The sequence below is a fragment of the Rhinatrema bivittatum genome, chromosome 3, assembly GCF_901001135.1.
Source record: "Rhinatrema bivittatum chromosome 3, aRhiBiv1.1, whole genome shotgun sequence".
Taxonomy (NCBI): domain Eukaryota; kingdom Metazoa; phylum Chordata; class Amphibia; order Gymnophiona; family Rhinatrematidae; genus Rhinatrema; species Rhinatrema bivittatum.
Genome location: NC_042617.1, coordinates 393846745 through 393874422, shown reverse-complemented (window position 1 = coordinate 393874422; position 27678 = coordinate 393846745). Strand labels below are relative to the sequence as shown.

General features: G+C 42.6%; 1 protein-coding gene across 5 annotated transcripts in view; it reads left to right on the top strand.

Moving 5' to 3' along the window:
* Positions 1-27678, top strand: part of COL19A1 (collagen type XIX alpha 1 chain) — a 1176857-nt gene that overhangs the window by 557120 nt on the left and 592059 nt on the right. For all 5 annotated transcript variants that reach the window (XM_029595659.1, XM_029595658.1, XM_029595657.1 and 2 more), the window contains exons 16-17: positions 6850-6879; positions 24536-24589. In XM_029595659.1, coding sequence (XP_029451519.1) covers positions 6850-6879; positions 24536-24589 — 84 coding nt within the window. The remainder of the gene's footprint in view (positions 1-6849; positions 6880-24535; positions 24590-27678) is intronic.

Genomic DNA, 27678 nt, shown 5'->3' with positions numbered 1-27678 from the left:
GGCCTTTTGAAAATAGGCCCGGCGCGCGTAACCCCCCCCCCCCCTACGCGCGTAAATCCACCAAAGCGTAGGCTTTGAAAATTTGCCCCTTAATATATATATATTTTTTTTTAAAGATTGTATATACTGCACTCTCCAAGAAATTGTTTATGGCAGGTTACAATATTACAACCATAATATAAAATGACAAATTAAAACAAAACATTACAAAGAACAAAATAAATATTAATACATCATTCTTACTGGCTCTGTAATCTTTACAGTCAAACAAAATATATTATTTCTTCATTCAATGCTAGCGTTACAAAGTAGGTAGTAAAGTTTCACACTGCTTTAATTCAATGTCAAATGCCTTTTTGAATAGAAAAGTTGTAAAATTTCATTTCAATTATTCTATTTCTGTGTTAGTATGCAGAGCATTGGGTAGGGCATTCCAGAGGATAAGGCCTGCAATAGAAAATGTGCATTTCCTGGTCATGTCAAGTTTGGCAATTTTTATTGTGGGAATAGCTAGTAACCTTTTATCCAGACCCTGCAACTGCCTTGATGGTTTGTATAGTCAGAGTGAAGTACAGGTCCAAATAAGAGAATCATTGTGAATTATAATTTAAATATTGTTAGTATTTTGTATTGAATATGAAATAGTATTGAGAGGCAATGAAGTGATGCAAGGATGGGAGTTCTATAGTCACAACTGCTAACATTTGTTAAGATGCGAGTGGCTGAAATTTGAACCAATTGTAACGAGTGAATTGCACATGAGGGTAATCCCAAATATAGAGCATTGCGGTAATCATGTTAGGTTAGAACTGAAACTTGGAGAACCATTCAAAAGTTGAGGCATTTAATAGTGGTTTTAGATGTTTGAGCAAGTGTAATTTATAAAGATAGAAGATTTTACTAATGAGCAATTAGTTCTAATTTCAAAGCTGTGGAGATCAAACATTCTTTTAAATGTCCTTATCATTAGTCTATGTCAGCAGTCACTTCTAGTACATAAAATGGTCAGATTCACACTAAGGCGAGTCCTTTTTTTCCTTTAGTCTCTTAGGAAGGATATTATAGGAGAGCAGAGCTTCTGCATTATAGCAAAAAGCAGTCCCTGTGGTTTGATTTTTATTCTGGGATTGAAGACAACTTTATACTACTGAACCAAGAAACCTCATTTTGGATTTTAGGCCCTCGAAGGAATATAGAGCCATTAGCAAAGACAATCCTGCTTGCTGGAAATCTCTTCTCAGTCTCCAGTCCTCAATCTGGAAACATAGAAAGACAGAGAAATATGGAATTATTGGGAAGGGAATGGCACATAAAAGGGTAGATGTCATAATGCCTCTGTATCGCTTCATGGTGAGACTGCACCTTGAATATTGTGTGTAATTCTGGTTGCCGCATATCAAAAAAGATATAGTTGCTCTGGAGAAAGTGCAGAGAAGGGCAACCAAAATAAGGGCATGAAACAGCAACCCTATGAGGAAAGGCTAAAGAGGTTAGGGCTGTTCAGTTTGGAGAAGAGACGGCTGATGGGGGATATGATAGAGGTCTACAAAATCATTAAAGATCTTAAATCGGTTAATGTAAATTGGTGATTTATGCTTTCAGATAATAGAAGGACTAGGGGGCACTCCATGAAGTTAGCAAGTAGCTCATTTAAAACAAATTGAAGAAAATTATTTTTCACTCAGCGCATAGTTGAGCTCTGGAATTCATTGCCAGAGGATGTGGTTATGGCAGTTAGTGTAACTGGGTTTACAAAAGGTTTGGTTAAGTTCCTAGAGGAAAAATCTATAAACTGCTATTAATCAATAAGAAATAGTAGCTTGTGATCTATCTAATGTTTGAGTTCTTGCCAGGTACTTGTGACTTGGATTGGCCATTATTGGAAACAGGATACTGGGCTTGATGGACCCTTGGTCTGAACCAGTATGGCATATGTTATGTTCTTAGGTTCTTATTCATCCAGTGTGCCCTGTTTCCATCCAGGGACATAGCCATAGACTCCCGTTGCTGTGGAAATTATCTTGCCTTTTTTCCATTTATGCATCCTGAGTCCTTTTTCCATTCTTTTTGTAACTCAGCAAACATTTCTGTGTGACATCTTTTCTTGGGAGCCAATTCCACACACCCACAACCTCCTTTGGAGTTGGTGGATGCTTGGAATGGATTCCCATGGGAACATAGCACATAGTTCTTTTCTGACAGCATTTACTATCTTGCACCTCCAGTCTGCCCAGTTTAATTTATTTATTCAACAATCAGTGCAAACTATACTGTCCATACTGATAAGTCTGTCTCCCAGCTGCCTACTAAACAGTGAACAACTGCCAGATTTCTTTCTATCTCAGACAATCCTTTTGACTACCTTCTGTGTATTTCACCATGTTGGGTGGAAGTGTATACAAGTTGCCCACTTAGTTACCTCCAGCAACCATCTTTCCCATGCTTTCACAGAGTAGATCTTGAGTCTCCTTCTTTGAAGGCTTTTATCTCGGGGGGGGGGGGGGGGGGGGGGTAGGAGGCCCTGCTGTTGGATTCTCAACAGAGGCCCAACCAGGCCCAGTATATCCTATGCTGATACATCCTGACTCTACAATCGGAGAACAGCTGGCCCTCTCTGCTGACAATGAGGCTGGCAAACCGCTTTATGTCTCCCTCAGTAAAGCTGAGCTTGAGAGCTGTAGACATTATTTTGCCAATGTCCCCATACCTTGTTGGAAGTTAAACTGGAATGTGTGCAAAATACTTGCATACTTTTGTGTGTAAAAAATATGCATGTATGTTTCAACATAAGCATGTAAGTTTGGAAGCAGAGATCTGCATATTTTATAATCTGTGCGACTGGCACTTTATGTGCACTCACTTATACACATTTCTGCTGACTTAGGCACACTATTTTAAATTGCCCTTCTTATGCACATTTCTAATGTTTCTTTGGAAGAAAAGAGTCAGGTGGTGAGAGAAAAGCTAGCCAGGAGAAAGAACCGAGATAGACAAAATATAGAGATTTCATGTCTTTTCTTACTCTTGTTCTTTGCAAGGGAATCATTTTCTATGGACATAATAAAGAAAATCTTTATAAATTTTCAAACTCAACAGTAGTTGCTTAATCCCTCTGAACTATTTTTTTTTTCCACTGCTGTTTTATATATACCTACAACAGTGATGGCTAACCTATGACACGCGTGTCAGAGGTGACACGCCGAGCCGTTTTTGCTGACACGCGTAGCGTTTTGGGACTATCGATTTTTTTTTTTTTTTTTATCGGCTGTGCCGAGCCTTTTTTTTTTTCGGCTGTGCCAACGCCCTGGGGCATTGGGAGGCGCCTCCCTGCGCCTCCCAATGCCCCAGGGCGCAGGGAGGCGCATGCGGCGCAGCGACAGGCAGATAGGCAGGGCCGTGGTGAGGCTCATGTCACCACAGCCCAAACAAAAAGATCATGTTGAACACGCTGATGCTCCTCCTCCTTCCTGCCTGTGCGGCCCCGGAAGTAAACGTTGCCGGAGCCGCGTGGGCAGGAAGGAGGAGAAGCATCAGTGCGTGCAGAAGAGGAGCATCGCTTGCACTTACAGGCCGCCGCGAATCTCAAATCGCAGCGGCCCGAGAAGAGGAAGAAGCCCGGTAGCAGGGCCGCTGCAGAGCCCATCCTGCGCGACCCGCGAAGAGGAGGCCCAGAGGTGAGAGAGAGGCTGAGGGTCTGGGTGTGTGCGCGCGTGTATGACATGAGTTGAGAGATTGTGTGTGAGAGTGAGGACCTGAATGTTTGCAGAGACTGCATGTGCTTGAGCAAGACAGCATGTGGGAGTGAGAGAGAGCCTGTGTGTGAGGGTCAGACAGCATGTGCCAGTGAGAGCCTGTGTGTGTGTGTGTGTGTGTGTGTGTGTGAGAGAGAGAGAGAGAGAAATGCATGTGAGAATGAGAACCTGACTGTGTGTTTGAGGGAAGAAGATGGAGATAAAAGAAACAGAAAAAGACAATATAAAAGGAATTGGAAAAAAAAAAAAAATAAGAAAGGGAAGGTGGAAAAAAAAAAAAGCCTGTGACCAATCAATTAGAAAACTAAGATCAGACAGCAAAGATTTAAAAAAATATATATATTTTTAGTGACTGGCACATGTAATCTTTGGGAATGTGCAAGAATAGTAACATCCCCAATAGTCATGTGGCAGCAGTGACAGTGGCAGCAGAGGAATGAGAGAGGTTCTGAAGTTGCTGGCAAAAGAGAGGGGGGTCTGCCTTTAATGTGTGCATGTGAATGAATGGGACTCTACCTGGGGGTGTATGTGTGTGAATGCATAGGTGCCTGCCTGGGGGTCTGTGTGTGTGAGAATGAATTGGTGCCTGCCTGGAGGATGGAGCGGGAGTGGTGTGAAAATGACTGGGAGCCTGCCTGGGTGTATGTGTTTGTGTGTATGTGAGGGAGCCAGTGAGTGTGAGAGCATGAGTGTGTATGAGAAAATCCAGGGGAGTAAGAGTTTGTGTGGGAGGGGGGGTGGGGGGTGGAGGGGGAGAGAGTGTTTTAATTGAAGATTTAGCCGACAAAATTCAGCAACAAAAAAGTCACTAAGCAGGCAAGGTAAAGAATTATTTGTTTTTGCTTTATTAATAAATACAGTACATATATTAAAATTATAACTTGTTATTAATTAGAGCTACAAATATCACAATTATGGATTTTTCTAGAAGTGACACACCACCCGAGTTATGCTCGGTTTTTTAATGAATTTTGACACACTGAGCTCAAAAGGTTGGCCATCACTGACCTACAACATAGGATCAGCCCAGTTGAGTTAACAGGCACTAAACAGAGTGGGGAGGATTTTCAAAGGGGTCGCGCGTATACCCTGAAAACCTGCCCCAAGCTCCCCCTGCACGCGCCAAGCCTATGTTGCATAGGCTGCCGGCGCATGCAAAGCCCTGGACGCGCGTAAGTCCCGGGGCTTTCCTGGGGAGTGTGTGCTGGGGGTGAGCCGCGGCCGGTGCCTCATCGGGAGCATGTCGGGGCGTGTCGGGGGGCATGTCGTGGCTGGTGCGTCATCGGGGCATTCCGGGGGCTTGTCCACAGCCTCCGGGCCAGCACCTGGAATGGACTGTGGCGCGCCTCAGGCAGGCGTAACTTTCGCAATAAAGGTGGGGGGGGGAATTAGTTAGGGCCGGGGGGCGGGTTAGTTAAGGGAAAGGAAGGTGCGGGGGGGTGGTGGTGGAAGAAAAGTTCCCCCCGAGGCCGCTCTGCTTTCAGAGCGGCCTCGGAGGGAACGGAGGCAGGCTGTGCGGCTCGGCATGCGCAGGTTGCCGATTTTGCACAGCATTGCACGCGCTGACCCCGGATTTTAAAAGATACGCGCGTAGAATCCGGCATACTTTTGTTTGTGCCTGGTGCGTGAACAAAAGTACGCATGGGCGTACTTTTATAAAATCTACCCCAGTATATGCAAACTGATGCATCATCCATTATACCAGACTTTAACTGAATACATAGAATTAGAGGTCCATAAAGAAGTTGAAGCTAATACCTTATAAGTGGACTAACTTAACACATTTGTTAGCAACTCTCTCCCCAGCCCCACCTCCAGGAATGCCTCTTGCCACTGCAGCTAAAAATATGCACAGAGGCCCTATATGGGCACTTTTCCCTGCATATATAGCAGGCAATTAAAAAAAAAATCTGCAGCTAAAGGACTGTTTAATGCATGAAAATGTCTTTAAAAATTTCCCTCCCTGTGCATATTATTTGTGAATAGTACACATAAAATTACAGAAATGAAAAATAAACAAAATGTTGGGTTTTTTTGTTTCATTTCAAAATGACATGAAACAACTGCATCCCTGGAATCTATAAGAAAATACTTTGTATATAGGATACTAGGAATCAACACAGAAGTGGCCAAGGTTTTAGGGAGTACCCAATACTTGTGCATGGTATGCTGCTTGATGGACGGGATTTCTAGAGCTAGGTCTCCAGGGTATTGATTATTGTTTATGTTTTCTGACAGCTGCACTGCTCTGTTTTTCTATTTTTCATTTGTTGTTTATGTTTTAATTGCAAATTCACAGATGGCTGTAGATGGTAACTGGTTTATACAGGGTTTTTAATATTTGTTGTAAAGAAGCAGCTTTCACTTTCTCACAACAATCCATCAAATTTTAACATTGTATATTTTGTATTTTGATTTTCTGCCAATGAGAAAGGCTAAGTCCCTGACTTCTACAGTTTGGGATACTGATATGCAGACTTAAGGGATAAAAGCACAGGACTGCTTCTATAGCCAAGTCCTAAAGAAAATGAATAAAGTGTGCATGGGTGTAACTTCCTGGTTTGGAAATTACTACCCTTAGCAGGCGGCATGGAGATTACTACCCTTAATCAATAACACTTGATGCTTTTAATGCAACTGCAACATTGCTCCCCACTTCAACAGTAGGGGGAAAAGGGGAATTAGATTCGGACGACAACCAACATGGGCCTCGACTTGTACGATCTGGGGTACTGATAGGCAGACACAAGGGAAAAAGCACAGGACTGTTTCTATGGCCAAGTCCATAAGCAAAGCACGTCAAGCACTCCTGTTTGAATTTTCAAGAAAGCTCATCACCCAGTAAAAAAAACTGTTCCTAGCTACAATTTTTATGGGTTATCATAAGGCTTGGGGAAAAAAACTGCACAGAGTGGCAGTTACTGTCTTAAGAACCTTGTTGGGAGACTGAATGGACCATTGGTCCTTTTCTGCATTCATTTCTATGTTTCTATGTTAAACAGCTGCAGACACCTATACTACAACAACCTTTGCAGGAATGTATTCTCCTATTAGTCTAACTTTTCCTGATCAGATTTTATTTTTTTGTCCTTTGTAGATTCAATTGATGGGAATGACAGGGGAAAAGGTGAGTGAACACAATGAGAATGATGCATTACTGTAAGGCACTGGAATGAGCTGAAGTGGATTGTTTCTGAGTACTGTATAACTGAGAGAATCCTGTTTAATTGTTTGCCTTTTTGTAGTTTCCCTGAATTGGTATGTGTCGGAGAGGGTAGATTTGGAGGAGAAATATTCGGCAATGCAGGAACTTGAGGAACCTGTGGGAGGTAACCCCTTGAAAAAACTATGCAATAGAGAAGTGATTTGAGACATTATTTCTTCAGCCGTTGGGCGAGAAAGATGGTCAGGTGGTCTTTTAGATTTTTTAAGACGTTTGACCGGTGTTTTTGGTATTGGAGATGATAGTCTCTTTTTTGGACGCGGATGAGAAAGTATATCCGGTGATGAGTCCCAATTTCCAGCTGGTTCCTCGATTATAAGATCTGATAATACCGAGGAAGGAGAGTGGGGATCCTCATGTAAAGATGCAGAATGCTGTGGAGCAGATCTGGCTGAAGATGATTCTTCAGATTGAGGCGTAACATGTTTTGTCTTTGATGTTGATTTTTCTGGTTTTTCAGGCAGCCTGGGTGTTGATTTTGGGATCTCTGGAGTAGTATGAGTCGGCTTCTTATGACCATGAGTGAGATGCGTCGTGATGCGTCATAGGCTTCTTAAATGTGTCGTGATGCATCGTAACCTTTCTGGATGCGTCGTGATGCGTCGTACTTGATGCATGTGTTGAATGAGGCAGAGTAGGATGGCTCGACGCAGGTTTCAACGGCGCATGCGTTGTGGCCGAAGTGGCAATTGACGCAATCTGTGTGGTTGACGATGCAGTGTGCAGCACACGGCTCTCCGAGGCCAAATACGCGCTTCGAGAAGTCTCAGACCGGGGTTTTTGCTTACCCGGGGAGGACTTTGTTGATCTTTTACTCACTGGAGAAGGGGCATACGAGTGCCTCAACCTCTCCATCTTCTCTGCCCTTTGTCTTCTGCTTCGAGCTTACAGAGAAAGCTCCGCCTTCGTGACATCATGGATGACTCACCCACTATGCATGGCTAAATGCCCTGCTTATCGACAGAAAATTGTTTTGTTAAGAATCAGTGAATAGTATTCACTAGTGTAGATGCATTAACCCTAAACTTTGTTTTGATTTTGTATGTAAGTATACCATTAAACAGAGCTCCAAAAATTAAAAACAGTTTTGTAGCCAGCTAGATTTTCCATTCTTCAGCTAAAGTAGATACCAAAAATGTTTCATTTAAGTTGTACTGCAGGGCACATATCAGTTATTAAATAACAATTTTAAACAATTAAAAACTATAGAAAATATAACAGTTTAATATTGCAAAGTGTCACATATTCCAACTAATAAGCTATTACCCACCCTGAACTGTGGAAGGTGGGTAATAAATGTTTCAAATAAAATAAAAATAGCAGCAAATCATCAGAACCAGTTGATATTCACCCCATTGTTCTGAAATAATTAAAAATGCCAACAGATTACAAAAGTACCCATAGTATATCACCAAAACTAACACCGTACCTGAAGTCTAGAAGTTAGCAAATGTAACGCCAAATTTAAAAAAGGGTTACATGGTAGACAGAGACATTTCTCTTATTGCAGTTACTGCATGTCCAGTGTTCCTGACCAGCAAGTTGACAGGCTAGGCAGTTCTGATAGCTTGGGTAATTCAAGGTCTGACAGGAATTGCAGGTATAAAACTTTGAAGAAGGAGGCATCTTGTAATAGTGAAAAAGTTGACTCACCGGTTTAGCACACAGACCTATCTCTTCCCCTGGAAAATTGGTGGCTTCGGCATATGGTAGGGGCCCAACCATCTGATCCCCTAACGCTCATCTTCTACATTGGCTACCGATTGAAAACAGAATTAAATTCAAAACACTTTGCTTTGTCTTCAAATGTGTGAACAAACATGCCCCACAATATCTCACCTTCTTCTATGCTCACTAAAGGCTCTTCTTTCCTTCCGACCCCTGACCTCTGCCAAATTGAACTGCACAATACTAAGAGCCTTCAGCCGCTATGCTCCCAAAATCTGGAATGAGGTTCCTTTACCCATCCGCCAGGAACCAAACTACCTTGCTTTCCAGAAAAAAGCCAAGGCATAGCTATTCCATTAGGCCTCTTCCCAGCCGTCTCATTAGGAATATTGATGTTTTTTCCACACTTGGTCTTTATGCCATAGAATGGAACTCAGTGTTAACTGCATTTAACCATGTTAATCCTGCCTAAATCTTAAATTTCTGTAATCTACTCTGAGTCCAAACCTGGCAAAAAGTGGAATATCAATTGGCAAAATAAATAAATAATAAAGTTACAAAAAGAGATTTATAAATAAAATTCAATACAATTGTACTTTTAGTTGAATGGAAAATGCATTAAATCTCTTGCATAATTTTTTTTTCCCACAAGAAATGGCATCTTTTGTTGTTTTACAAATGAGTGTGGGAAACTATTCTGAGTCTTCAAAACTAAAGTCGATTTATTTTTGCCCTTGTTTCACCTCCATATCTACTACCGAGTGTTGCGCCCATTGGTCGCAGATGGCTGCGACCTTTGCTGCTGACCTCATTTTGCCCAATAGCCTCGATCCTGGCTAAGATGGCCGTCTCTGCCTCTACACGCCGACCTCTTTGGTGTTCCCGGGATGGCGAGGGTGATCCCGGTCGCCACCTTGAATCCGGAGTGACCTAGGGCATGCGCGCACGTGCCTGCCTCTTTCTTGTGCACGTCATGGCGGGAACCTCAGGGGCGTCCCCTCCATATGACGTTACTGCCTACTTGCATTTAAGCTAACTGGACTTTCCTATCTACGAGTTAGCAAGGATGCCATCTTGCAGTTCCTTTCTCTGAGACGCTTCGCATCGCTGTTCCTGGCTGAGTGACTCAGGTATGCACTCCTCGGGAGCCTTGCTGCACTCAGGGCTATCCACTCCTCGGAGAGCCTCTCCTGCCTGTCTCACCTTCTTCAGCTAAGTGAGTTCTCCTGCTTTGGATCTCCACTGATGGTACTACGTATTCTCTATTGCATCATGAGTACAAGACCTACTCTTCGTTACCTCATTTATACTGCTGTGTGGGATCCTCGGGTTACACTGCTCTGCAGACCACTACCGGATCCACGCTGTCTTGTGCCAGTTGCCAACACCTACCTCTGGCTTACCCCGCACTGCGGACCACTACTAGAGCCACAACACACAAGCTATTTCTGAAGCAAGGACTTTCCGGGTTACCCCACCTTGTGAACCACTACCGGATTTACGCTGTCTTGTATCAGTTACTCACATCTGCCTCCGGCCTACCCCGCACGATGGATCACTACCTGAGCTGCTACGAGCAAGATTATCAAGAAGCAAGGATTCCCCGGGTTACCCCGCTTTGCGGACCACTACCGGAGAATCCATCCCAGGACTGAGTTTACAACCCGCTCCTCGGGTTTCTCTTTGCTGTATAATAAATATTCTCTGACTCCTGTGTCCATCACTACTGAGACCCCGCCTGACATGGAGAGTCCCCATAGGGCTCCTCCCTGTGGGTAGAGTCAGCTCTCTCCATTACCCAAGGGTCCACAAACCAAGTTAAAACATAACTCTGAGCTTGTACACTACCTATTCTGCAGAATTGTACAGAAAGAAAACAGGCACTGTCCATCTTGCTTAGTGTTTGTTTTCTTACACACATTCGTACCTCCACTGTGCTTCTTTATGCCTATAATCAGACCATAGAAGAGGACTCTCTGGCATTGTTCACATCAGTTATTTTAATAAAATGAAAACAAGATCTGGAATAAGGACAAAGTGTCCAGTGCTGATTTTCACCAAGAAATACGTTTATACCTTTTCCAAATAGCATCTAGCTCAAGATCCACATTTTGCCATAGTGTGATCTATCCAGAGAACACAACATAAGAACATAAGAACATGCCATACTGGGTCAGACCAAGGGTCTATCAAGCCCAGCATCCTGTTTCCAACAGTGGCCAATCCAGGCCATAAGAAGCTGGCAAATACCCCAAAACTAAGTCTATTCCATGTTACCATTGCTAGTAATAGCAGTGGCTATTTTCTAAGCCAACTCAATTAATAGCAGGTAATGGACTTCTCCTCCAAGAACTTATCCAATCCTTTTTTAAACACAGCTATAATAACTGCACTAACCACATCCTCTAGCAACAAGTTCCAGAGTTTAATTGTGCGTTGAGTGGAAAAGAACTTTCTCCGATTAGTTTTAAATGTGACACACTCTAACTTCATGGAGTGCCCCCTAGTCTTTCTATTATCCGAAAGAGTAAATAACCGATTCACATCTACCCATTCTAGACCTCTCATGATTTTAAACACCTCTATCATATCCCCCCTCAGCCGTCTCTTCTCCAAGCTGAAAAGTCCTAACCTCTTTAGTCTTTCCTCATAGGGGAGCTATTGCATTCCCCTTATCATTTTGGTAGCCCTTCTCTGTACCTTCTCCATCACAATTATATCTTTTTTGAGATTCGGCGACCAGAACTGTACACATTATTCAAGGTGCAGTCTCACCATAGAGCGACACAGAGGCATTATGACATTTTCCATTTTATTCACCATTCCCTTTCTAATAATTCCCAACATTCTGTTTGCTTTTTTGACTGCCGCAGCATACTGAACCAACGATTTCAATGTGTTATCCACTACGATGCCTAGATCTCTCTCTTGGGTTGTAGCACCTAATATGGAACCTAACATTGTGTAAATATAGCATCGGTTATTTTTCCCTATATGCATCACCTTGCACTTATCCACATTAAATTTCATCTGTCATTTTGATGCCCAATTTTCCAGTTTCACAAGGTCTTCCTGCAATTTAACACAATCTACTTGTGATTTAACTATTCTGAACAATTTTGTATCATCTGCAAATTTGATTACCTCACTCGTCGTATTTCTTTCCAGATCATTTATAAATATATTGAAAAGTAAGGGTCCCAATACAGATCCCTGAGGAACTCCACTGTCCCACTCCCTTCCACTGAGAAAATTGTCCATTTAATCCTACTCTCTGTTTCCTGTCTTTTAGCCAGTTTGTAATCCACAAAAGGACATTGCCACCTATCCCATCACTTTTTACTTTTCCTAGAAGCCTCTCATGAGGAATTTTGTCAAACGCCTTCTGAAAATCCAAGTACACTACATCTACCGGTTCACCTTTATCCACATGTTTATTAACTCCTTCAAAAAAGTGAAGCAGATTTGTGAGGCAAGACTTGCCTTGGGTAAAGCCATGCTGACTTTGTTCCATTAAACCATGTCTTTCTATATGTTCTGTGATTTTGATGTTTAGAACACTTTCCACTATTTTTCCTGGCACTGAAGTCAGGCTAACCAATCTGTAGTTTCCCGGATTGCCCCTGGAGCCCTTTTTAAATATTGGGGTTACATTAGCTATCCTCCAGTCTTCAGGTACAATGGATGATTTTAATGATAGGTTACAAATATTTACTAATAGGTCTGAAATTTCATTTTTTAGTTCCTTCAGAACTCTGGGGTGTATACCATCTGGTACAGGTGATTTACTACTCTTCAGTTTGTCAATCAGTTCTACCACATCTTCTAAGTTCACCGTGATTTGGTTCAGTCCATCTGAATCAGTAGAAAGTTTCCATGTTAAATGTTACAATGTAAAATAAGGCAGTCCCTGCCCTATTCACCGAGTTATATGTAAACCGATGTGATATCTCGATCGAATGTCGGTATATAAAAGCAAATAAATAAATAAATAAATACATAAATACCCATGAAAACCTTCTCCGGTATGGGTATCCCCAACATCCTCTTCAGTAAACACCGAAACAAAGAAATCCTTTAATCTTTCCGCGATGGCCTTATCTTCTCTAAGTGCCCCTTTAACTCCTCAATCATCTAACGGTCCAACTGATTCCCTCACAGGCTTTCTGCTTTGGATATATTTTAAAAAGTTTTTACTGTGAGTTTTTGCCTCTATGGCCAACTTCTTTTCAAATTCTCTCTTAGCCTGTCTTATCAGTGTCTTACATTTAACTTGCTAATGTTTATGCATTATCTTGTTTTCTTCTGTTGGATCCTTCTTCCAATTTTTGCATGAAGATCTTTTAGCTAAAATAGCTTTTTTCACCTCCCCTTTTAACCATGCCGGTAATCGTTTTGCCTTCTTTCCACCTTTCTTAATGTGTGGAATACATCTGGACTGTGCTTCTAGAATGGTATTTTTTAACAATGATCATGCCTCTTGCACACATTTTACTTTTGTAGCTGCTCCTTTCAGTTTTTTTCTATTTTTCTCATTTTATCAAAGTTTCCCTTTTGAAAGTTTAGCACGAGAGCCGTGGATTTGCTTACTGTCCCCCTTCCAGTCATTAATTCAAATTTGATTATATAATGATCACTATTGCCAAGCGGCCCCACCACCATTACCTGTCTCTCCAAATCCTGTGCTCCACTGAGAATTAGATCTAAAATTGCTCCCTCTCTCATCAATTCCTGAACCAATTGCTTCATAAAGATATCATTTATTCCATCCAAATAATAGCACTGCACAGGCATTATAATATGCAGTAGAAAGACATCCATGCGTATTCTCTTGAAATCCCCATTCCGTCACTTTATATGGAGCCACCCACAGATTTCTTTAACCATGTGGAGCTTTTAAGAAATCTGCTCTGCCTGCTGCATCATAAAAGCAGTTTTAAAGGCTCAGGGAAGCAGACTCACATTACAGGCTGATAAATGCCTCGGTCATTTTAGGCATTCATCAGCCTGCAATGTGACACTGCTTGCAAATTTTCAGAAGAAATCCTTGCTCCATTGGCCAGCTTTTGCACTATTGTCAGCCTCTCAAATGGGCTTTACTCTGAGTGCACAGTACTTCTATTTTCAAACAGGTCAAATGAAATATATAATACCAATTTCATACACTTATAGGTGAATTTTAAAAGCCCAGCACACAACAAAGCTGGGAGATACGCGCACAAGTCGGGCTCACTTGCACTGAGCAGATTTTAAAAGCCGCCCAGGTACACGTGTACTTGCCGTTGCATGCATAAATGAAAAACTCAAAAAAAGAGGCAGGGCAGGGGGATTTCTAGATTCAAACTATTGCAGGAAAATAAATCCATGGGAAATAAAGATATGGCTTTCAATAACTGTGGGCTGCTGGGACTCTCTAACTTTCCTCTCACTCAACTGAATACAACTTGATAGGTTAGCAAAGAACTACAAACATGTAACTTTGGATAAGAAGAGTTGCAGCTTTATTAGAATTAATAAATGCATGAGAAAACCAAAGGAAGCAAAACAATACAAGCAACCCCACTCATATGCAGGGACTGCCCATGTGCTTTATCCCAGCAAGGCAGGCCATCTTCAGGCCAGCATTGGCTTCAGGCATCAGATGGTGGAGTGCTGCCACACACTGCTCCCCTGCCACATCCCAAATGAGGACCCATCAGGTGTAATTTACCCAAGTCACACTCATGTTATCGTTATCCGGTGCAACCAAATTGCACCAATATCTTACTAGGACCTCCTCGTATTCTCTTCTGCCAGGTAAGCAAAATATATCTACACTGCCCTAAATAAGTAATGGTTCAGGTAATCAACTGCAGACATGAGACAGTTACCTACTAGCTCCTGATCCTCCTATCCACAATAAAGCATGGCCCTAAATTAAACATTTTCTAATATCCACTCCAAAGCATCCTGGAAGGTGTTCAATAAATTATTGCTAATGCAAATGCATGCTAGTGCCCCAAACCCAATTATAGTGGATAGGCTGACCACCCTGAGCCTTCAGCCAAGAGCCAATTTGGTGATTTACTTCTTTAAGGCTCTGACTCCACAAAGGTTGACTTCTTAATGTGACAAACTATGCAGCCTGTCACAACACTAGGGGGAGCTCAAGAGATTACACTGCAGATAACAGAAAATGAGTCCATGGTTAAAAGAAGTCTTCTCAGAGATGTAGTCTTTGAGGATTTTAAGTTGACAAGAGATGATAAAAGTTTTCTGGGCAATTTAGTAGTTTGTGGGTAGACTGAGCTAGTAACCCAATTAGAGGTAATTGATCGTATGAAGCCATTTGATAAGCTTTATCTATTTATTTTTATTTATGTATTTAGCATTTCTATAGACCGATATTCGTTGGGAACATCATACCGGTTTACATATAACATTAATGCAGCATAACATCTACAGTAAAAAGTCAAAATACTCATGTAGAGATCGAAAGAGAAGAAAAGATGCTTTGGACATCACGAAGGATGAGACCGTAGACAGGGACTAGAATCCCAATGGTGAACCACACTGATAAGATCTCTATTTTCTTGATAATCAGTTAGCTTCCAGAGTAGGTGGTGAAGACAAAAACAGTCAAAGAATTCAAAGGGGTATGGGATAAACACTGTAGATCCCTAAAGGTTAGAGGATGGAAATAAAGAAAAGGGTGCATAAGGGTAACTTGTAGGGGTGTGCATTCGTTTTCGATGTATTGGCAATCCGCAACGTATATGTCCCTATTCATTATATTCATGGGGAGGTGAAACGTATCACGACTCCCCACGAATATAACTTATCACCCGTTTCATCCGTTGCACGGCGCACGGCGTGTGCGTGCGCTTTTCTTCGCCGCCATTTGCAATCAGAGGACCCCATTTCGGTGTATCCACTATCCAGAGCCAAAAACAAGCCCTTTCCTGTGAGTCATCAGTGACTCACAGGAAAGGGCCGCCGCCATCTTTAAAGATGGCGCCGGCTATCCAGTGCTCCTACCATGTGACAGGGGCCGGCCAATGGCACGGATACCCTGTCACATGGTAAGGGCAAAGGGCCATCGGCGCCATCTTTATGAGTGACAGCCGACGGCTTGAGAATGAAAGATCGCTCCCAGGACCACCACTAGAGTACCAGGTAATTTAAAAATGTTTTGGGGGGATCGGGAGGGTGGGAGAAGTTAAGGGGTCATCTTTAAAGGGTCGGGTGGGTTTTTTTTTAATCGGGCCATCGGCGCCATTTTTGAGTGGCAGTCAAAATGGCGCCGATGACCCGAGAGCGGGAGATCGGTCCCTGCGCCCCCACTGGACCACCAGGTACCCGTAAAAAGTTTTGGGGGGGTTCGGGGGGTGGGGGAAGGTAAGGGGTCAATTGTAAAGGGTCGGGCCTCACTAAAAAAAATTAACGATGTGAATCGGAACCGATTCCGATTCACATCTCCAGCGATCAGATTTTTTTCTCCCTCCAGCCGAACCCGATCATTAAGACGATCGGGCACATGAATCACATCTCTAGATGGAACAGCTTCCCTATGAGGAAAGGCTGAAAATGTTAGGTCTGTTCAGCTTGGAAAAGAGACGGCTGAGGGGGGATATGATAGAGGTCTTTAAGATAATGAGAGGTCTTGAACGAGTAGATGTAACTCGGTTATTTTCACTTTCGAATAATAGAAGGACTAGGGGGCATTCCATGAAGTTAGCAAGTAGCACATTTAAGACTAATCGGAGAAAATTCTTTTTCACTCAACGTACAATAAAGCTCTGGAATTTGTTGCCAGAGGATGTGGTTAGTGCAGTTAGTGTAGCTGGGTTCAAAAAAGGTTTGGATAAGTTCTTGGAGGAGAAGTCCATTAATGGCTATTAATCCGTTTTACTTAGGGAATAGCCACTGCTATTAATTACATCAGCAGCATGGGATCTTCTTAGTGCTTGGGTAATTGCCAGGTTCTTGTGGCCTGGTTTTGGCCTCTGTTGGAAACAGGATGCTGAGCTTGATGGACCCTTGGTCTGACCCAGCATGTCAATTTCTTATGTTCTTATGTTCTTGACCTCTGTCCTCGACTGTTGTGCCTGTTTGTCCAGGCGTTATGTCAAGTCCTAACGGCTGAACCCTCATTGCAAAGGGAAACCTCAGTCTCTGGCAATTCAAACTAGTAATCCTTCACAACATGGATCCTTAAATAAAACAAACAGTTTTCTTTAGTTTCAGGGAAGAGAAGAGAACTTCCTCTGTCTTGCTTATGAAGTCATGATCTGTTTGCAAATGCTTAAATCCTAACAATTTGTACCATTATACACTCTATGGACCAACCCATTCTAGGGAGCCCTTTCCTGCTCAAAGGAACGGGAACTCTCCCCGTTGTTACAGCCTATCTCTTACCACCTGTTGTCCCATGTTCAGAACAAGAAAATATCTCCAAGGTACTTAGACTGTGGCAAACACAACACAGTGACACCATGCTCACAGTGAGACCCTGCTCCAGGTCACCATGCTTTGAAGGCTCGTGCTCCACTCTAGGGGCCAACCCAGCTCAAAGGAAAGGGAACTCTCCCTGGGTGTAGCCAGCCTGTATCTACCCTCTGCCTTGCTGCCATATACTAGATGACTCACTCAACTCCTTATGGTGTTCTGGCTACTATCATGGTTGCTCAGTGTGTTGGTGCTAGTATTTCTGCTTGCTATGTTCCTCCTTCATTGTGCTGTAGGATTGTCACTTGTCTTGCCGCTTTGCCTGTCATGCTGCCTTCAAGGGTTCATGCAACTGTTATCGGTGTTCTCTTTTGAAGCTGTGGTGTGTTTTTGACACTCTTGCTGCCGCTTTGTGCTCTATTAAAGCACTCTTCTTGCCATTCCTGGTACTCCTTTGCCCCTTTAAAGTACCTTAGGCTATTCATGCCACTTTGGAGCCACTTTGCCACAGTCTAAGTACCTTGGAGCTGTTTTGTTGTTCTGATGATTGCTCCCCAGAAGTTTCATCAAAATTGATAATAAAACCCCAATTCTGCAGCCAAAAATAGGCTGCAAATACTTCCCCCATTGACTTTAATGGGAACCGGAAAACAAATGCATGTATCAACGTATCGGGGCGCCATTGAACGAATGCAACATATCTGGGCCCCGACGAATACATATCCCGAATCCAACGAATACTTTCTGGCTGCACATCCCTAGTAACTTGCAAGTATGGCGGTTACTAGCCTTAACCAATGAGCCTTGATGCTTTTTTAATCAACTGCAACATTGCTCTTCGCTTCAACAGCCAGGTGAAAATGGTGATTGGATTTAGACAACAACCAATGAGAGCCTTGACTTTTACGTTCTAGGGAACTGATAAGCATGGGGTTAACCTGCATGGAGCAGCAGTTACTACCCTTAACAGAAGGCATAGGATTACTATCCTTAACCAAAAAGCCCTGATGCTTTTGACACAACTGCAACATTGCTCTCTGCTTTGACAGGGAAAGGCAGGGGAGAAGAGGAATTAGATTGAGGCGACAAGCAACATAGGCCCTGACTTTTACAGTCTGGGGTACTGATATGCAGACATAAGGGAAAAAGCACAGGACTGCTTCTATGGCCAAGTCCATAAGCAAAGCACGTCAAGCAGCACTGTCTGAGTTTTCAAGAAGGCTCCTCACCCAGTAAAAATGTTGCTAGCAGTACATTTGTTTTTATGTGTTATCATAAGGCTTGAAGATAACTGATTGGAGCTGCAGTTGCTACTCTTAAGAGAAAAGTGGGTAACCTGCATGGCACACCAGATACTACAATGGGAAGCTTGCTGGGCAGACTGGATTGACTATTTATTTGGTTCTTTTCTGCTATCATTACTATGTTTCTATGTTACTATCCTAGTTGTCAAGGAACAGGTGCAGGGGCTGAGTGCTATAGTGTAAAGAGTCAAAATAGCCTGAAATTAGAATTTTCACTGCTTGCTTAAATGCCCTGTTGTGTTAAGCTGGGAACAGAGCCTTTAACTGGCAGGCTAAGACCCTAACTGGAAGCAAGTTGTGAAATATGCATTTGTGACTATAAATAAAGCTTACAAAACAATACATGAGCATTCTTCTTCATCTCTGGGAAGGGGGAGATGCTGAGTTGTTTGTTTATTTATTTATTTAGATTTTTATATTTTGCTTTTTGCACCTTTTTAAGCTCTTCAAAGCAGATTACATTCAGGTACTGTAGTTATTTCCCTATCCCCAGAGGGCATACAATCTAAGTTTGTACCTGAGGCCATGGAGGGCAAAGTGACCTGCCCAAGGTCACAAGGAGTGACAGCAGGACTTGAACCCTAGTCTCCTGGTTCACAGCCCACTGCTATGAATACACAGAAATTGTCCTTTGACATTCAATTTCTGCTTTAGAACAATAGCAGACCAGCAAAAAATAGTCAAAGAGAACCATGACAAGTATGGCTAAATCTATTACTGGGAGTTCCTGCCTCTATTTTGCATTCCCATCAACTATTACAAAATTCCACGGCCTGATTACGTTCAGGAAAGAAAATATGATCACATCACCCCAGTATTTACTGCTTTCCACTGGCTCCCTGTTAAAGCAAGAATTAAGAATAAACCCTTAATCCTAATTCACAAATTGATTAAAACCACAAATATTCCCTGGCAGGTGCCACATTACCAGGCCCTGCGCAATCAGGCGTGCACAATGTGCATTTGCACAGGGCAGCACACCTGGGAGGGCAGCAGCACCAGGAGAGGCTGCGGGACTGCCGGCAGCCAAAAATGAGGAAAGGCTGCAGCAGTTTCCGCTTTTTGCTGTGAGCATGCACACATCTTTCTGGCTACCCCACCCCACCCCACTCCCTTTTGCAGAAAGGCTGGCGGTGGGGCTGACAAAAGAGTAGTCCATGGGCCTTGGTGGAGCTCATCCCACCATGGCCCAAAGAAGAGGATGAAGGAGCCGCAGTGGAGCCTACCTCACCGTGGCCTGGAGAAAGGAAGCTGTGTGTGTGTGTGTGTGTGTGTGTGTGTGTGAACCTGGGTGCATGTGTCTGTGTCAGAGCTTGTGTTCATGTGTATGTGTCTGTGTCTATGTGGGAGCTTTGTGTTGGTGCACGCATGTTATAAAATACGTTTCCCGCGCGCCAGATTTTATTGTCCGCGCGCGCATGTGCGGGCGGGTGGCCTGCTCCGCGCGCGGGGGGGGGGGTGGAATTTTAGAATAATACGCATGGCGACCCAATCGGACCTAAATCAGTTCCCTCCCAGTCTGCTCCAATTAAGGAGCGGACAGGGAGGAAACTTTCCTAACCCTAACCCTACCCTTCCTACCTTTTCTTCTCTCCTCCCCGACCCCTACATCTACCCTATCTGTAGTTTTTTTATTTTAATACTTACTGCTCCTCCAGAGCAGAAATAAACTCCACGTGCAGGCCGGCTGCCAGCGTGTGCTTCCCCAGGACAGCATCTAATGGTGCTGTCCCGGCCCGTCCCCCGCCCAGCCCCCCGGCCCACCCCTTTCTTCTGGCCTGGCACTTCTGTGTGTACTAGGGTTTATGTGCTTGGCCAGGCCCTTTCTAAAATGCACTCGGTGCATGCAGGACCCGGCCATGCGCGTAACCCTCATTTTTTACACATGCAGGGCTTTTAAAATCCGGGCTTATATGTTTAGTTATTCTTTGATTTGTATTTTAATTTGTATATACATAAGTATATTTTTATTAAGTTTGGCATGCTGGTAAACCACTACGATTTATGGAGCAATGGAATAAAAAAAATGTTTTTAAATAAATAAATAAATCTTCCAGACATCAGAAATCAACTGCTAACAGGAATCAACCAACTAAATTGTTGTGAACTAGGTGTATGAAAAATAAAATACATTTGGTTTTGCAAATGACTGAATCTTCAGCTGGATCATTGGAAGCAACTGGTTCCATTACATTCCCTGTTGGTCAAACCACTGTCCCAAAATGCCTTGTGGTGCTAAAGCCCAAATGACTGCCATATGGCTGTAAGCAAGTGTACTTATGTACCTAAAACACAAAGAGGTACATTTTAAGAAACAGTGAGCGCGCGTACTTTTGTTCGCGCACCAGGCGCGAACAAAAGTACACTGGATTTTATAAGATCCGCGCGTAGCCGCGCGGATCTTATAAAATCCGGGGTCGGCGCATGCAAGGGGGTGCACATTTGTGCACCTTGCGTGTGCCGAGCCCTGCGCTCGCTGCCCGTTCCCTCCGAGGCCGCTCCGAAATCGGAGCGGCCTCGGAGGGAACTTTCCTTCCACCCACCCGCACCTTCCCCTCCCTTCTCCTACCTAATCCACCCTCCTGGCCCTATCTAAACCCCCCCTACCTTTATTCTAAAAGTTACGCCTGCCTCCAGCAAGCGTAACTCGCGCACGCCAGCGGGCTGCTGGCACGCCATCTCCCGACCCAGGAGTTGTTCCGGAGGCCTCAGCCGTGCCCCCGGAACGCCCCGGGTCGGCACCATGCCCCCCGACACGCCCCCGGGAACGCCCCAATCGTCGCGCCGCCCACCCGACATGCCCCGACACGCCCCCCTGGCGAAGCCCCAGGACTTACGCGCGTCCTGGGGCTTGCGCGCACTGTCGAGCCTATGCAAAATAGGCTCGGCGAGCACAGGTGGGTTTTAAAAGGGTTACGCGCGTACCTTTTGTAAGTAACCCTTTTAAAATCCGGCCCAAAGGAGTGGCCTACAATCCAGGCAATTTGCCCACTGATATAGGAACCTGAGGAAAAAACAAAAAATATTCTCACAACGTCTGTCTTTACTGAGCAGTTTACCCTAGCCTAATATAAGATGTGAACATCTTAGCTTTCACCTAATAATATGATGTATAATGGTGAATGGTAGCTATGGATGATTGGTAGCCATCCCAATATGGAAATGAGCCATCCCAATATGGAAATGAGACCAAGTGAGGCAGGAGTTCCTGCCTCATTTTGATTATCTCTTAGGTTTGCAACCCCACAGATGGGGTAAGATCAGGTCCAAGAAGAGGGAGGAGTAATTTTTTCATTTTAGCATTGCTTAGGGAGTTCTCCTCCCATTTCCAACACGGAACAGGGGGAAAAAAACGTATTTAAGCTACTTTTTAAAATGTGGTTTCTAATGAAATAAGGATTTTCATTGCATTTTCTCATTTTGTTAGAATACAAATGCACATCCCTAATAAGAATAAAACAAAAAGAGGGGTAAGTCAAGCTACAAGAAGGAATATCTCGGATATTTCATTTTCTTCAGGATCTCCTGAAGTCCAACGACCACAGCAGTTAACTCAACCAAATCTTGGAGATCTAAATATTACTTCTCAGACTTTGAGTGACTTAGATAAAGTTGATATACATTCCACAAAGAGAATACCTAATTTAGATATTGTTTCGGATCAATTGGACCCAGGCTTGATGGAAGCGGCCGGGGGATCCATTGTTCCAGAGAACATTACCTTACGGGATGTTTGGATGGCAGTAGATAATCTACAGAAAATAATGGCTAACTCTATTGAACAAAATAGAATTATTACCGCTGAATTTAAAAATGCTATAGAGGGGCACAGTAATCGTTTATCACAGTTAGAAGAACAAAATAAAAATTTGTCTACTCAAATAGATGTGCTTAAAGAAGTTAATAATTCCTATATAAAGGATGGGTTAGTAATCCATAGACAGATGGAAAATCTTGAGAATCAAAATCGTGTGAGAAATTTGAGGTTATTAAATTTTCCAGAAACAAGATTAATATCTGCTATGGAATTACTGAAAAAATATTTAGTAGAGATATTATCTATTGAGTCAATTGACGAGGCCAGTATATCTAAAATATATTATGTTCCAAAATCTAGATTAAATACTCAAATGGGTTCAGAGGATATGGATACGGTACAACATTTTCCAAATTTAACCTCATTCTTAGAAGCGTCTCAAGATGATATATCACAGAGATCTACATTGTTAGTGACATTCTGTAGAGAGCGAGATAAGAATTTGGTATTAAAAAAATACTTTGAAAAAAAGGACTACAATTTTTGTGGTCAACGGATTCAGATATTTCCTGATGTGTCCAGGGCAACTCAATCTAGACGTAAACAATTTTTGACCTTTAAGCTTAGAGTGTTAGCCCTAGGGGCAACATTCTACTTAAAGTACCCATGCAAGTGTTCTGTGATACATCAGAAAAATAAATTTATCTTCCAAGATCCCTCCCATTTGGAGTCATTTTTGGTGGACAAGGAAATGGTTGAGAAATGAACTGCAAAAATTTATAATCTCTCCTTAATCTGTGTAATTGAATACAGTTTACTTTTATTATTTCCTGTTAATACCTCCCGTGATGTGGACTAAATATGCTTAGTTGAATGAAAAGAATGTGAGAATATTTATTATTATATGTTGATTGTCTTCATAAAGCATATTTTCTTGTTTTCTTTTGCAATGTAAAATTGTTTAAAGAATTTAATAAAATATAAATTAAAAAAAAAAAAAAAAAAAAAAAAGAATAAAACAATAAAACACTAGAAAGTGCTGTATATGAAGAGGGCAATTTGCAAAGTTTACTAGTGATCTGTGCATTTAAATTGGCTGTCTGAAAATGTCCTTCGTCAGTATGGCTAAATATATATGTTATGCTCAACAACATAAGTACTTTTTTCTGAATTTAGAAGAAGCATTCTCAGCAGCGTATGAAGGTCAGGAAGGAAAGGGAGGATAACTTTCAGGCACATGTGCACAGTGGCATATGTGTGCGTGAGCAGATCTACGCTACTCTTTTATAACCTATGCATATGGTATCTCTACACCACAGCATGCGCTCTTACAAAAGAACATATATCAATGCATTGAACATGGGTACTTTTCCTACCTATTTTCGAAATATACGCATTTATATTTTACGTGCTAAAATAAAGTAGGGTTTATTTGCATATATTTGGATGTATACACATAAGTTGGGGTATTTTAAAACATGTATTACGCGATAAATACATTTTAATAAATGTTAATATTTATGTAAAGTGCACATCAAGGAAATTACCAGTCCACCAAGTCCTTCTACAGCTGATCTCCTCCTGTTCATCCAGACCTTATATCCAGCCGTTGGTATACAATAATCACGTTTAATATCACTTATTCCAGATAATTAGCAGATATAAAATTATATGAGAAATTTGGCAAATCTACATGCATGTTGTCTTAAAATAGCAATTTGCTCATGTAAATGTTGGTCCCACCTCGGAATGCCCCTAGGCTGCCCCTTTTTTATGCACATATATGCACAGGCGAAAGTGAAAATATGTGTATTTTTGGCTGTCATAAAATATGGAATACGTGAGTAGAGGCTACTTACACACATATATGCTAATTTTTACATGTGTAGTGTTTTGAAAATTCACCCTATATAATGCATTTTCAACACTTAAAACCGCATGCACAAAAAAGGTCGTTTGTACCCATGGCCAGTTTCAAAGTGAAAGTACATGCATAATTTCTCTTTGAAAATTAGTGCAAAGTCCCCCTGGTAAAAGTAGCTGCAAACTTTTTCCCACTGTGGAAAGTTGAAAATTGCCCCCTACAAATCTCTTCTTCAGAAAGGTCTTAGTTACAACGGTGACTGTAATCAGATCTGTGATTTAAATGTTCTATACTGCAATTATCAGCTCTATAGAAAAATCAAATAATGAATAGTATTTGTATTTGCTTGTACATGACACAGTAGTATCCTGGTTTGCAGTGAATGAACCTCTAGCATAGACATCTGTTCTGGGATATGTGATTAGCACTGTGCAACGTGTAGATTTGATTACAAGCATGGCAAATTACAGGACAGGCAAAATGAAGCTATGATCAACTTGAGAAATGTGTTTGCTAATATTTATATTATTTTGGTTATAGGGTCTCCCAGGGCCAGTAGGTCCGCCGGGTCTACCTGGACAGGAGGGACAGAGGGTGAGTAAACGTTGTGAGCAGCTGGTGAGCATGTTAATTGACCTTGATAAATTCTTTCCAAGCTCTAATAAAAAGAAAACAGAAAGAGAGAAGAGACCAGCAGCTGAGTATGAGGCTTAGACCTAATGATCGGACCTTTGAAATCTGAGGTCTGGTTTTATTTTACAATAATGTGAAAGATTATGCACATTTTAATCACAGATAGCACAGAGGCAGAATCATTGTTTGGGTAAAACAAACCAATCTAATGGTGCTTTAATTCCGTCTAAAAGAACAATAAAGCTGACATTAAGGTTCAATTCTGTCCTGGGAGCAATCTATATCCAACCTATCTCATGTTATTGTATAGATATTTATGCTGGTTGATGTGGTGTATGTGGCCTGTTTGTGAAGGATTTCTAAATACGGCAAGAGCCAATGTATCCTCTTTACCTGTGAATTAAAATTTACAATATATATTTACAGTCACAAACACATTTTAAATTTAGTTGGAGTGCAGCCTGGGTCCCTCCAGAAGATGGCCATCCCCCGAATTTGGAGGCCAAGACTATGAAGGCCTGCTAGTACTGTTCTAGATCAGAGGACTGCAGTGACAGTGGCATCCCAGAGGTTTTGGACATTGTAGCGAAGATTTCTCTTTGCTTTGAAAGGAGGTTTTTTTGTCACCCCTCCTCTCTAGTGGAGGCTGGGCTGGATAGCCTGATCTCTGGCGGAAGCAGATCTTCCTCTCTGAAAGGACATCAGAATTGAGTTTGGAGGAAAAAGGAAGAAGACCAGAATTGGAGACCCACCATTGGATCTCCTCTGCTCCCCCCTCTCCCCAAGACACATGAACAGGCTGGGTAGAATCAACACTACATTGAACTCAGGTAGGACTGCTTCAAGCTTTAAGGGGATCCCCAAACAGATCAGGATATCCCAAAGATTTTGGGCTTCCCACGATCCCAGTGCAGGAGTTGCAGGAATCAGTCCCAGAACCTGAATCAGATATGCATACACAGAGAGAAGAGGACACTCATCTGTAATTTCAGTTTTTGCACAGCAGACATTGATTTAATCATTATTGAATCAGAAAATTATTATTTGAACACCCAGTTCTGTGTGTTCTTTCATCTGTCCCAAGTCAGCATCGCTACAAGAAATCATCAGATAGAAAAACACACTCGGTGACAGATTTACATCACCGCCTGGACCATGAGCAACAGCTTCCCCCAGAGGGAGGACCCACACCATGGGGATAAAGAAGGGGACAAATGTTGACAGTGAAGACAGCCCCCCTATCTACAAATGTATTTTGTCTGCCCTTGAAGAGAAATGCTACTTCAAAGAAAAGGGTTACACGGGTGTTTCCTATTTTTCTCATTTAGATTTACTTCCATTTTCTGAAAGATGTCCCTTTCACTTTAATTAACTCTTCCTTATCATTCTAGACCAGTCCAGACAATTGGGTTTACTCCAATCCCCAGCTGATGGAGATCAAGGACAACACCTTTTTCTACATGACAATATCACAGGATAAAGAGAGGTGCAACCTGGCGGCCATGTGCCATTAGTCTCTATCTCTAGCAGATGATGGACACATTTGGATTGGTGCGGCAAGATTCTAGGCTCCCATGGTCTTTGGCCTATGCCTAATCTGAATGAGTAAAGACTAGCATGCTCCATGAGCAACAGCTATTATCTGGCTGTTTTCTCCTCTCTAACAGCATTTTGTTCTAGAATCATTTGTTTTCATGATGGAGTAGACCTCAGGGCTAATCCCAGATTGCTTAGGGATCCTGGTTGATCGCCCCTTTATGTGGCTCCCAGGCTCTTCAGTTTTGTTGAGCCCTTGGGGCAAAAGAAAGGGGGGACCTCAGTTATGGAAAGACAACTTCTGCAGTTCCCCCTCCTCTGTTCTTTCACTCTGTCTCTCTCTCTCTCTTTCACTTCTCCTTCCATAAAGTATTTTGAAATAAAAGGAAAGAAGTAGATTACCAAGAGCAGCAGTTCTCTGAAAGAAGAGCATGTGCAGCAATAACAGGGCCCAGTCACTTCTGAAGGCGTAATTTCTGTAGGGCAACTTCAACCCAGTTAGGCTTGATGCAGTTCTCCCCTATGGCCCATATTCTTGGCTTGTCTCCAACTCCCCTTCAGGGAGAAAAGGGAGATTAGCTCACTCCAGAAAGAACCAAGGCTGAAGAGGTGCTGCCTTCAGAGCCCGCCATGTTTCTAGAATGGCAGGCTCATTCTGGATCACCTGAAAAACTGATATGAGGGATCTTCCAATTGATTCAATCTCAGACATTGGGCCTTCTGGCTCCTCCATTCTCATGGGGCAAGGGGAACAGGCAGCTACCGGGATGGCAGGAGGTTGCATAAAGGTGGCAGGAAAAGTAGGTTGTCAGCTCCCAACTCCCTTATTGTCAGCCATTTTCATCTCTGCCCACTGAGACCTGTTTCAGGTAGCAGGGGGAGTCATGTTCACAGCAGGGGTCATGCTTTTGATGGTGCCAAGAAGCCAAGGAGTGATGCCCCTCAGATGGCGGGAAGTGCTTGATCATTTGAATGAGATTCAGTGGGTCACTTCTGAAGTATTTCTTGTGGGCAGTCACCTTCAGTTCTACTGAGAATAGACTCACATCACTAAGTTCCAGTGGGTATTAGATATTGTGCAGAAGAGATATTCCCTAGAGATTGTGATTCCCATTACTGATGACTTTATGATTTCTCCCTGCACATCGATCACCAGGAGAGAAGCAGTAAGAGCCAACCTGGAAAAGTTTCAAAGCTTGGAAGCCAGGACTCTGGTCCCAATTGAGGGCAAGGACCAGGGAAAATAGTTGATGTATTTTGTGTTCCCAAAGAATGGTTTTTTTCACTCTATCTTGGATCTGAAAGGGATCAACAAATACCTCCAGATTCCCTGTTTCAGAATAGAGACTTTTCATGTCATCATAGTAGCAGTAAGGAGAGGGAAGTTCCTTTTTATCCCTAGATCTGGAAGAGGCCTATTTTAATATTCCCATTTGGGAAGATCATCAGAGATTTCTTGGATTTTAGTCCTTGGGCAACATTTCCAGTTTAAGGCTCTGATGTTCGGTCTCACT